General features: G+C 39.7%; 1 protein-coding gene across 8 annotated transcripts in view; it reads right to left on the minus strand.

The window, feature by feature from the left end:
* Window positions 1-13,452, minus strand: part of TACC2 (transforming acidic coiled-coil containing protein 2) — a 151,713-nt gene that overhangs the window by 105,128 nt on the left and 33,133 nt on the right. For all 8 annotated transcript variants that reach the window (XR_014895874.1, XM_085305251.1, XM_085305249.1 and 5 more), the window contains one exon: window positions 17-5,800. Coding sequence is in view for 7 of the 8 variants with exons in the window: in XM_085305251.1 (XP_085161377.1) it covers window positions 17-5,800 (5,784 nt within the window). In the remaining variant the exon portion in view is untranslated. The remainder of the gene's footprint in view (window positions 1-16; window positions 5,801-13,452) is intronic.

Here is a 13,452-nt window from a genome sequence, read left to right on the forward strand (position 1 = left end):
AATTTAAAGTAAATACCTTTCAGTCGGTAATCCTGCCACAGCCATGTCTTGGAGTTCATTGAGCTCAATTTCCGTAGACTCAATAAAAGCAAACGACAGCAGCTTTTTTTTGGCATCCTGAAGTCYGCGTTCATGTTCTGAATTCGTCTTGCTCGGCTGATTTTCAGAATCAACAGACAGATCTGTACATGCAGAACACTCACCCTCCTCCATCACAGGAATGGTTTGAGAGTAATTTTTGTATAGGTCCATCTCTTGTTCTTCAGTGCTTGTGTTTAACGCCAAGTCACCTTTGTCAGTGACTAACATCCTTGCAATACCTGTTTTAGGGATGTCTCCAGGTTTTTTGTTACCTGCCTTTGCCGTGCTTAACACTGTGTTACTCTTTTCTTTCACAGCTCCTTCAGTCATACTGCTAGATTCTAGTTTAGAGTCAGTTTGCAAGGAATCATCCTGGCTTACTTCATATTTTAAGTAATTTATTAACCCATGCATGGTAACTTTGTTTTCTTGCTGTGAATCTTGTATATTTTGCGATGTTTCCAGGGATTTCCTATTTACTGGATCATCTTGTATCATATGCTTGTCATTCTGAGGCTTAATGTCATGCATAAAATTGCTGTGAATATATGTCTCCTGATCTTCCCCAGGTAAAACATCAAAATTGTCTGGCAATTTCTCATGATTGTAAAATCCTCCCGGTACAAGTGTTGAAGATGCCATGTCAGAGATGCTCTTGGCAGTGGCTGGATCACTGTGCCYACTTCTCTCCTGTTTATTTGGCTTAGGATCCTGGCACTCTTTGCTATGAAGGCTCACATTGTCTTTGGATTGAATGGTTTCTGCATTACACTGTGTAATTAAATTATTTTCCTGTGCAGWAGCAGCATCTAATTCCCTCTTCTGAATACCACCTGTAGAGATACCGGTTACAGCAGGTTGCTGCTGAAGGGCAGAATATGCAGTGAAGTTCTCAGGTGCTGCCCCATCAGATGAAGGAGATCCTTGCTTTATCTCTAAGCTTGTTAGTGACTCAGGATCAGCACCACTAGCACGCACGCCTTCCTTTTCTTCCATCTCACTGGTCTTTAGATGCCCAGCGTTTTTGTCTGGATTTTGCAGATCTTCCAGAGAGCATTCAGTAGGTGTACAGCCATCCAGTCTAGGGACCATTTCTAAACAGTGAGCTGGCTGCCTATTTTTCTCAGTATCCTGGAGATTTGCTGGTGGCAGCTCTGTCACTGTGTTTTCTTGTAGAAAATTGCCTTCGGGAGTTTTGCAAGAAGTCTCCATAGCTAAAGACAACTCTTGCTCCTCTGCTTCTGAGGTACTCTCAGAAATTGTTTTGCCCATCCTGTTTGATTCTGARAAGTTCTCCGTACTGCACAGCTCTGCCATATCCTTGGCCACTGGACTCTGCTTGAAGCGTGCATGATTTTCAGGTAAAAGCTGGGGCAATTCAGTACTCAGTGCACTGTGGACAGTTTTTTTAAATATCTGGCTGATATGCTCCCTGAAGTCTGGGAGGCTGGAGCCAATGCCCRGAGCGCTGCAAGTCAAACTCTCATGCTCTCTAAGAGCATGAGTCTCTGCAGACTGTTGAGAAATACTGCTCTCCTTTAAAACACCTTCCATTTTATCTGAATTCCCAGWTTTCTCTAAGATCTTACTGTACTTGTCATCTACGCAGATATTGGTTGCGATTTTCTCATTATAGCCTTCTTGTTTACCAATAGATGAAAGGCTCAGCAGCTTCTCTTCTAGAGTAGAGAGCGCTAACAGAGACTCTGATGAACTGTCACTTTGCTGTTCTTTGAAGTTTACATCACTTTYTGTCTCTTTAGATTTAATTGCAGCTACCTCTTCTTTCAGCTTCTCAAAATTAAATTGTGATAAGCTTCCTGTACTCTGTCCCACAGTTGAAGTCTCTGACAGGGTTAAACTTCTCTCTCCTTCACTCTGAAAACTTTGGTCTGCAAAGTCTTTCTTGTTCACATCCATATTCCCTGCAGGGCTGTTTTCTGAATTAGTTATTTTACCTGTGCTTAACCCAGGTGAAGGACCTAAATGCACAGACGCCTGAAGACCTGTAGCAATCTGTAAAGTGGAGTTACCTTCCAAGGCAGTTTGGCATGCTGTAATTGCCAGCTCGTTATTTAGCAATTCCCCCCCAGTACCATTGTTCTTATTGTTTCCAGGTTGATGGCTAGGATGACTGAACGCAGAGGTCAGTGAAGAAAGGGCTGTAAAATCTGCTTGACAATAACCAGGCCCCCCTGGTGTCTTTTGAACRCAGCTGGATTTATATGAGTTATCAGTGGGAATTACTTCCCTGTGTGCCTGTAAAGGTGAAGAACACCCTTCTGCCTCTGGACAAGTTTTCACACTGTTTGTTTCTGTGGCAGAAGCATTGTCCTCACAACTTATCTTCATGTTTTCATCTTCCTGGGTGATTATCTCATTAGCAGTCAGAGCCCCTATCTTTTCTGTATTTTTTGCCATGTCTGAGGTTTTTTCCATTAACGGCATTTTCTCTCGAGTTTCTGAACTAGGTACGTGAGGATCATTTTTCTCAGAACTATCACAAGTACATGTTACTACACTATCRGCTGGAAAAGCCTGCGATATGTTAGTGGCACTTACGGAACTCTGTGTCCCTGGAAGAGAGTTTATAGCAGTAGCGCTGCTTTTGCCAGTATTGTCTTTAATCCTGCATGTGCTGACTGGCTGTTCATTCCTGTTGGATTCTTTAAAAAATGTATCACTACGACATGCTTCTTCATGCTGAGTAGCTGAGATCAAAGTATTATTATCCTGCTTGGGCTTGTTTGACTTTTGCTTACTGAAGCAGTTTTCTGCCTTGAGATCAGTTCTGTTTTCGTGGTTGCAATCTTGCAAACTTGACATGACCACACCAGAAATATTTTGCAGGTGTTCACTGCTGCACAYGTCCTCTGACGTCGTAACAGTACTTTTATCCTTGTCCTTTTCTTTTGAGATGTCAGAATCACATCGGAATGGTGCTGGATCTACTACAAAAGATTCTTCATTAAGGTTATTTGAAATATTTAAAGACATTTCTGTGACATTGCTGTGATCGCTTAATCCTAGTAACTGCTCAGGTTTTAGAGCCTTTGCTTTGTGTCCCTGATCGCCTGTTCTTGTGATAATTGCCAGACTGCTTYCAGGTTTCTGTTGTTTGCATCCTGTATTTAAAATCCAATTGCTTTCACCAGCAACAAACATAGAGTTCTCCATTTGCTCTGCATTTGGAAGGGCAGTTAGAACATCTGCATTTTCTTGCAATTCCCTGATACTGTATACTGGAGTCTCAGAAGATCTGCATTTGTCTTTCTCAGAGTAGTTATTTTCACTGATGCTGCTATCACCCACTTCTTCCACATGAACTTGCTGAGGAGTGAACTCTGCAGTATTTACTACAACTTTTGAGGTATCTGAACAAGCCATCTGCACGTTTCTGTGACTCTCTGCAGCCATTTGTTCCTGCTGAGCTTGCAGCAGCATATGGGATTTGCATTCAGTTTTCAGTGCCAAAACTRTGTCCTCCATAAGACTTTTCACTACATTTTGGTGCTTCTCCTGTTCAATAGCCTTGTTTTCTTTACCATCTGCAGCACTGCTTTGTTCAGTTACAGTTGCAGGTACTTGCTCTGGATCTCTGTGAGGCACTTCAGTTAAGTAACTATTCCTTTCTTTGTCGTCCCAAAACTGTGTGGCCTTCTCAGCTTGTACACCAATGCAATCCATAGCCCCCGTCACTTCATTTAAGACCTGAAGCTCAAGTTCTGTTTTGGATATCTCTGCACTTTCTTCTGACTTGCTATAGCTCTCAGGCTTTTCTTGACATTCAGTTTTGCATTTGGACTCTAATGTAGTTTCTTTAACAAAAGCCTGTTCCCAGGATTCATCCTGCTTACTCCATGTAATATAATTGTTCCCAGAGAGGAGGATTGGTGAACTGTGTGCACCAGCTAAACAAACCTTTTCAGTCCCATTAGATCCTGGCAAGCCTGAAGTTTTCTCTTCTGCTTCAGTATTAAAGCAATCAAAATTCAATGGGTATTCTTTCTGAGATAGCTGCAGTGAAGCCACAACCGGAAAGTTGCTCTTATTCTGTAGGTCATCTGTGGCAGCTGCTTTCTCTTTACTCATTTGTCCTTCAGACTTACAACAAAGAGTGTGTGAATTGTCTTCAGGTGATTTAAAGTTACAGTTTGAATTCAGATGCTTACCCATAGTATCTTCCTTTAAGTTGCCTTTGGAAGTCTTTTCTAAAAAACTGAATTCTTTGGAATTGTGTCCCAAGGGGGTATCTTTTACATCCTGGTTGTGGCTACTACCAGAGTTCAACAGTATTGTTTCTGCCTCAGTTGACCATTCAGGTACTTCATTGGTTTCCGTCACTTGTGCCTCCTCTGTCACAATTTTGTTTTTTTCTCCTGTTATGCTCATATCGCTTTCCTTTTGATTCAGCTCTGTGGATCTGCTCGAAGTACTTAATGCATATTTTTTCGGTAATCTTTCATCTATCACGGAATTTTCCTTTGTGGGACTGATAATGTTTTCTGTTTCAGGAAGTGCAGTGCTTTCTCTAGACACACCATCAGCTTTTATGATTTTGTTGCTACTGGCTTGATCTTTCGGGCTCTCAGTTGTGACAGCTAATTTTTGCTCTTCCTCTTGCTTAAATAATAAAGGCATACTGAAATGCTTGGAACTAAAAAGCTCATCTTCCTTTTGAAGCTGTCTTTGAAAAGTGGGTTCTATTTTTTCTGAGGCTGTTTTCACTGTTTCGCTTATCATTGGATCTTGATAGTCRTTTCCAGGCATGTATTCCCTTGAAGGTTCTTCTGGCTTTAGTGCCAGGAAGACATCTGGATGGTTAAAAGGCAACTCTGACATTAAAGTACAAATTTYTGATCGCTCCCCATTGCTTCCAGATAGAACTGGGTCTGCCTTATTCTCTTCAGCTGTTGTTACAGCCCCCATCTGTAGATTACAGCCTTCACTGATCTCAGACTTTTCAATGAAACTCTGAGCATTCACAATTGCTCCATATTTTTCACTGTCTGAGCCTCCTGCTGCTGGATAATTTAGGATTAAGGTTTCCTTTTTCATTAGCAGACCCTCTCTACCATCTGTGTTCTGTCTACCTAGCTGCATTACACTCTGTAGCTGACCTACTTCCAAAACTCCTAGCTCCTGCTTGGCCTCCTGAGTAGTAAAATAATCTGCTTCTTTACCCTGGGGAAACATGATGACATGTGGCTCCCTCATGCTGGCCTGCTGTTCATGCTGCCAGAATGGTTCTAATTCACTCAAACTCATTTGTGCAGCTCCTTGCATTTCTGTAATTGCTGCAGGAGGGCTGGGTTCCAAACTGGTGTTTCTGGGATCACTCTCACAATTTTTTGTAAAAGCAGCAGAAATATTGTCACATTTTGGGCCTCTGTCCATGGATATGGTATGCGCTACTCCTTCTGCTTTATCATTCAGTGGATCTGGTGATGCCACTGTTTCATTACAATCTGAGGTTGGTAACTTGTCATTGCTGCTTGTAAGATCTACTACGCATTCTCTRGCACAGTGCACTAAAGGCATTGGGTTAAGTAGACTGTTCTCTCCTGCTTCTGCAACCTGCTTTAAGGAGTCGGAGCCAGTTTGTTCTCCATGTTCTTGCAAGATACTGCTTTGTCGGGTCACCTCTGAAGATGCCACGCTTGAATTTGGATTGGATAAATCTTCAGCACTGTAGCTACTGATGCCTTCATTACTGATGCTGCCAACAATGGAAATGTTTATTTGTTTCATGTCAGTTAAGTAAATAATAAAAAGAATAAACATAATTCATGCCACTGAGGTTTCAAAGCCATGCAGCACATGCACTGAGAAGCTGACAATCAGCAGATTGGCTTTTAGAAGCCAAACGATCAGACACACACTACAATAATTCAAATGCTCATTACCCTGAAAAAAATGTCCTCAGTCTTGCCTGACAGCTATCTTACTCATGGCATGCATTTTAACCACTCCAAAGGCTGTCTTAATTAGCAGGGTGTTCCCCAGCTGCCCTCCCAAAAAGCTAACAGAACAACATGGGAAAGAGACAGAAATAATGGGAAAAAATACTAGCATTGCAGAAAAGGTTCTTCATTTCTCCTTCAGTGGGTCTACTTTGTAGAAAGCTAATAGCTGTGCAAGCCATAATCACTTCTGTTATACGGTTATACCTTTATTGTGTAGTAGAACATTAAGAAGGGTCTATCTGTCAAATATTTTCTCCTTCTACTCAGCATAGTTGGTTCATAAGGGCAAAGGTCTCCCCCACAGAACGACATTGTTACACAGCGATAAACACCTTGTGAGGTCATTTATTGCAGTGCTTGATTTCAGTGCACAAAAGGTGTGGCTGTTTGTACAGTCTTTCTTTCTCACCCCTTGAAGATATGATATGGTAAAGAAAATGGAAGTAGCAATGATGTAGATGCACTAACTGCAGAGAACTTGAAGGTGAACCTCACTCCCCGCCCCCCATATGAAATACATTAACCTTGTTCTCTCCCTCATAGCTCATCTGAGTAGCCTGGGCATATTTTTACTTCCTTAAGTAATGTGGCATGAAATATATACAGTTCTATATTTGTTTTTGAATTTATAAAAAAGTCTCTTGGTGGTGTCATTCACTTGACACAAAATAGTAAATGTCCCCCCATCCCCTTCCATCCATAGCAAGGTATAAAGACATCATGTTGTCAAATGTTTGGAAATCTATGGGAAGGCAGTGCACTCAAAGGGAGCACTTCCACAGCTGCATATAGAGAGTATGTCCATTATGAACTTGTCAACAAAGCTTTAAAACAGTTCAGCAGTAACAGGCTGTGTTTTAGAAATTCCAAGTGCCCTACAGACATGCTTAGAACACCATCTGTAAGGTCAAGCATAGACTGAATTTTAACTTATCTTCAGAAATCTGAGAAGCATCTCTCCCCTAGTYTTATGCAGAGAGCACATGATATAGAGAGAAACGAGTCAGTGACATACTCCGGCTCCTGAGCTTCAGGTCTGTATTTAGACCAACACTGACTCTTCAGGAACTGCTGAGGAAGCACAGAAGCCACACGCTGTTGGGCTATGCTGTGGTACACAAAATGCCGTTCTTATACTGTGGACTGCCTAATGGAATTAAATTTCTTTGAGAACACTGCATGTAAAAATGAACGCTACCCTATCTTAGGCCTCCCCAAAAAACTTTACCACTGTGGGGGAATATGATCTAGTCTTTAAAGAGCTATTGAAATTTGCTCATGTTAAAGGTAAGTCTCAAATCCAAGGTAAAGAGTTTACAAAATACAATTAATTTACAGCTTAACCAAGCTTCAGTGATGTTCAGCATCAGTTTATTTTATAGCACCAATACATTTTATTTCAACTTCTAAAAAYTGTTTTGCCCAAAGGAATTATCCTAACACACAGAAAATACTTCTCCATACAGAATTCACTGACACTTGAAACAACACAGATGGCAATGCAATGCTTGGTATCTGTCGATCACTGGCAACGTGGTGTATAATGGGATGTGAACAAACAACCAGGAGATACCGGGAAGCTTTCCCTAATGAAGGAATAAACTTTATCATTTGACATTTTTCAGGGAAGCTTGATTAGAAGAGAAGGGGCAGAAACCACAAAATTAAATTGAAGAGGGGATGAAAAAGTGGGAGGGAATTGCTATTCCAGCTTTTTGTCCATTTTGCAGGTTTACCTTCTTGCTAAGTAAATTGTTCATAAACAGTGTCCAAGGTTCTTCAGCCTAGAAGCAGGCTCCTGTCAGAGATACTACATTCATATAAAAAACAAGGGGAAAACGGGGSGGGGGGGGGGGAAAGAAGGTCTCAAATTTTAATAAGACTGTTTTAATAAGACTGAGTGTTAGAAATAGAAATAACAGCACCTACAGTTACAGTCTCTCCTTATCACTCATCTTTAAGATCTTATTCTTTACTCACTGTTAATCCTATCAATTGCGTTATGAAAAAGCACAGTAATAAATCTGGGATTAAAACACTGGCAGTGTGCATTACACAGACCACATATCACATGAGCATTTGACAAATTCCTGCTTACTGAAATTTCTCCAAGACCTTTACAAACTTGACTTTTTTGTCACACTAGATTTGTATTTGCAGCTGTCCAGTACAGAAGAGCTTGAAACATGCCTGAAATGATTAGGTTTTCTAGAATATGATTGCTGAAACTTGTACTGCCATGCTAATAGCAACTTTTAAAAATTCACATTAGTAAAATTATGACTAACTCAGCAGATTCAAGTAGAGATGACAATCCTATGAACAAACTGTTCATCACTATGAATCAACAAATGTAACATCCTTTTATAATTCTGATGTTTGACATAATGAACCCTGGTCATTTTATTCAGGACAAGATGACAAGAAGAAATTGGGACAATTTTTTTCTTAGTTAATGTGCATTCACTGAACAGAATTAAAGTGATAGTGCTGGCACCTGCTGCAATGGCAACTTAAACCATCACTTCTAAAAAAGTAATACATGCTTATCATCTATTCTGCTTCATCTTACCTCAATGTTTTATTCTGGGCTATAACATAGAAATGAAAGACTTTGCTTTCAAATTATAATAAAATACATCCAAGACTCTTTTGAGATATCTCCATTTACATTTCTCCTTCTGATATATTCCTTGCATAGTTTTCCTTCTTACCTATATCCTACATCTTCCTTTTCAGTTTTTGTAATCTTGTTTTGCTGTTTTCAAGTCTCTAGTAGGCATTGGACAAACATCTGCCAGGAGTGATGTAAGCACAGCTGATCCCACTTTAAGGCAGAAAGATGGAACAGGTGACCTCTTTAGGTCACACCTAGTCCCATTATTTTCCATTCCTTTTAGAGGGCATGACACAATGGGGGAGGAGGGAGGGTGTCGCATCACAGGTTGAAGATAATTCCTCTCTTAGCAAACYCCAGTCTTTATGAAAATTTATTGGCAATCAATAACTACTTGCAAGGAGCATGCAAGTATTTTCAGACAATCCATTCAATACGATCCACACAGGCTATGACTTTTTTTAAGCAATTATGGAAAAGAATGTAAACCTCTATTTATCTCTTCTCTGTAATCTGTACTATTGATATTATTAATGAAATATGTTATTATTAAGGAAAAAAAAATCATACTCTAGGGTAATATTTAAAACAAAAAACACATGCACATGAGAAAACAAAAAGCATAGGAGTTCTTCATATTTCTGGTAGAGCATAGGGCATAAAGAGCCACTTAGCTAGGAATAAGTCATTGCACACAACTGATGATATGTAAAAAATGCACTTATGCAAAGACCTATGTGCATATTTAACTTGAAACTCCCAAGCATCTCATTACACTCAAGAACTTTGAACAGAAATTTTTCTCATGAATTAAAAGTCAAGCACATATTTAAGGATTTGCAAGTCTATGGCCATAACATATGGACCATATGAATGCTATCCCTCCAGTTTTAATATTAAACAACAAGTTAAGTTTTTATACGACCAAGGTGTTTTATATAAATAATTACTGAGGAATTGCTTATTTCCAAGCACATTGCAAAGTTACTGATTAATTTTTAATATTTGCAGTCAGCCTCTTGCACCTTCAGAATATATTGTGCAGGTTAGAATTATCCCAGAATAATTTAAAAGTACTAGTGGTTACTCAGATGTCTATTAGGACAGTATTGGCTGGCTTTTAAGTGGGGAGTGAAACCATAACTGATATTAAGAAATTGATGACTTATACTGCATCTCCTATATACTTCAGGGTTAGAGGTATATATCTATCTGCCATTAACGTTTGAAGTCCTAACATCTGTTACTCTCCTTTGTCAGAGGAAAAGCAAGGGAACAGGAGATCAGAAAAGTAGCTAGACAAAAGCTCTCTGGCAAGCATTTGCTCTCTGATTTGGGGTGGGGTGGGGGATGAGGGGAAAAGACCAGCACAATCACTCAGTGCCCACATATAAATATATGTGCCTATTTATAAATATACAGCCTACTTGATAATCAACAAGAAATGATACTTAACAACAGAAAATCATGGATAATTTCCTTTTCTTATTCCTTAGCTTTCTTCTAAAACATACAGCAGTTGGTTGGAAAAGCTGACTGTTCTTTTACCAGTTACACTTGTGAAGGGAAAGAAAAACAAGTGCTGACGCCTATGAAACCTAGAGGTCACATACAGTTGCTATCCATATTGACGTAACTCAGAACCTGTGCCAAGTAATTATATCCCCATGAGTATAACAGCCTGAAATCTGAGGTTGATTTTAGAAAGCACTGAAGGGGACAAATACATACCTTGCTCTGCAACCACCACCAGTATACCTGCTTCTCAAACGTTTGTTTTGTTTCTGCTGACACATCAGAGACCAGAATCTACATTTTGGGTTCATTTTTTTGGACACACTGTACTGGAGGACTTGAGTTAACTTAATGACTGCTGCATGAAAATAAATTATGAACATGAAAATCATTTCCACATTCCCTCTACAATCATAATTTTAGAGGCAGAGCTGGACAGTATTTGAACTTTTCAGTGTAAACAAACACATGAGAAATCCATCATTGCTAAAGGGCTCTTAGCAGCCAGATTCTCCTGCACTCCCTGTATATCTAAGCTTTCAGGAAGAAGTGGGGCAGAAATAACCATCTATATGATCCTCCTGGGAAMTGTCCTCCCCTTCTTCTCCCTACCCCTCCCAAATCACTTTTTGCCTCCCTATTCCACACACAATAAAATGCAAGGCCTGCAGTGTTTTAAATATGACCAAACTAAATTATTCTAATATTTAAAAAGTAAAATGTACTACCACCACAGCAAGTGAACCTGGCCAAATCTTCAGTTCTAGTTCTACAGCTGGCTCCTGGTCTCTTTGAGACATCCGGAGAGTTGGCAGGAAACACAGCACTGAATAGACAGTCTTACAGGATGTGCAGCAACTTTAGCTTTTTATTCTGTAACAAAAGTCCAACAGCTCCATGGATCCCACAGGATCTATCCAGAGCACAATGTGGGAAAGTGGCCAAATTCATCCACAAAAAAGTGCTTATTCCTCTGTACTCCTTCTAGGTGTACCTTATGTATTGCTATACCTACTTGTTTCTAATTTGCAGGAAAATACTGGACAATTCTACCTGAGAGAAGCAAAGGGTTTCTCCAGGTGTTTTCTTCTGTATGTGCCTCAGCAGCAAAATATGACTACATCTTACAAAGACACCAATGCAAAACCTAAAGTTTGCTAACTATTCTAATTCTTCAGCATTTTTACTTCACACAGAAGGCCGATAATTGCTGAAGATGACGCTTTTCAACATACAGGCCTAGTGATACACAGGTGCAAACTGGGCTGAAGCGGAGTATTTTAGGTGAACAAGTCATAGACATTAGGAATCCCAAAACATGAGAATTTAAAACCAACTGAAACAATTTCAGAGAAGCTGTGAAGGATGGAAGAAAGTCATTCAGAAGACTGGTAAAGGGAAACATGGTAGTTTTGCACACACTTTTCACAGAGGTACTCCATCAGGAAAAGGCTGATCACATGCTTTTAGAGTCAGGAGAGTTCATTTCAGAGTGGAAAAGATGTGTTCAAAGCAGTATACAGGACTGAGTTAAAAATAAACAGGCTGCTGTCTGAAACATCAAGGCTTCTTCCGTTTATTGTCTGCATTTCTATTTTAGCAGGATGCGATAACTTAAATGTCACTCAAAAACAGGCACATGCCAGCCATTTTACAAAATAAGGCTAAAAAGGTAATTGCTGTGCTATTGCCCATCCAATATGTTTCCTGAAATATGAATCTTATGAATACCTTCAATCTGACTCATCCATGTAGCACTCGTCTCATAGAAGAGTTATAATTTTGCATGTTAAAGTATAAAGCTGTTCTAGCCAGCTAAACTGTAAGTCTAAGTATTCTTAATATCAATGTTTTGAAAAGGAACTCCCTGAAGAACTAYAGCTATGCCATTTCTGAGCAATACATTTAAAAAGAACATAAACTGGCTACAGAACAATATAGAAATACTTAACACTAACATAAAAGAAAGATAAAGGAAAAAGCAAGACTGGGTATTAGCTGCAGCCAAATCACAAATAGTTAAAACCAAAGATAAGAGAACCCACCCCACAGACCTTGTTATGACAGCTGGTCTGTTCCAACACCAGTTTGGAGAGTTTAATACGCTATGTGGCTAACTTTAACATGAGCCTATGCTGTTAAGTGTCCTCAGCCTATTGTGTCAAGCCACATCAATGCATATCTACTTGCTTCTTCAGTTAGCGTAGTCTTTCCGAAGGCCACATGCAGAAACTGCTGACGCTAATGTAAACTATCACGCACTGCACCTCAGCTCCAGTGTTTATTTTTCGCATTCATGCCTAGTCTGAACTTGGGCCTCCTCTAAAATCCAGACTCAAAGAAAAAGATTATCTGGCCCAATTCCTTGTTGGAGTTCTCCTGGCTTCAAATTAGACACTACTAATCAGTTATTTCTATCACCACAAGAGCAAAAAGAAAAGAAATACTTGCTACATTGAGATAAAAGGTAAATTTTTAAAAAAAACCTTTGTAGTAAGAATCTTCAATAGTACTACAGTATGCTAAGGAATCAGTATTAGAACGACAGCTTTTGGAAAAAAATAGCATGGATATAATAATTCAAGGGCCAAATTTTGTGCACACATCTCCATTACTACCAAAGCAAGGCCACCAAAATTAGTGAAACAAATAGAAAGAACAGCATTTGCTTGTGTATTTTGCAATACACATAATAAATTTCTGCATCAACAAGGGAGACTTCACCACTAAAACAGAAGACAGACCTTATTGTGTTAAAAACCACAGTGAGGTCTTCAGCCAAAACTGTGTAGCTTGGTTTCCCACACAAGTCATCTTTGGTGGTAGGATTGCCCAATCCTGCCCTCAGGATGAAGACATAAAGGCCCACTCATATAAAGACACAAGATCCATGAAGAATTCTAGAAATCTCGGAATATTAAGACGACAAGGCTCTGAGAAATTTACCATGTCTTTCCAGTGCCCACATAATGATACAGACCTATCTGTAGTTTGAGTTGAACTATTTCCCACCGCTGAATAGTTAGAGAAATTGGAAGGGCATGAAGCTGACACTTTCTTCCTCCTACTGAGGACATTTCATCCCTCTTTTCTAGCTGTGTTCACACATGMACTTCATCAAAAAAGGCTTTCTTTCATCAGCTTTGGTGAGAGTGAAAAACAATCCTGCTGCAGAGATGAATACAGTTTTGTTCCCGACTGCTTGATCTAATTTTGCCACCTACTATTTTTCTTAGAGACAATAGCAGAGAAAGATGTTGCTGATGAGAGGGA

This window comes from Rhea americana, unplaced genomic scaffold (assembly GCF_003343005.1).
Source record: "Rhea americana isolate MKP2758 unplaced genomic scaffold, rheAme1 scaffold_218, whole genome shotgun sequence".
NCBI lineage: Eukaryota > Metazoa > Chordata > Aves > Rheiformes > Rheidae > Rhea > Rhea americana.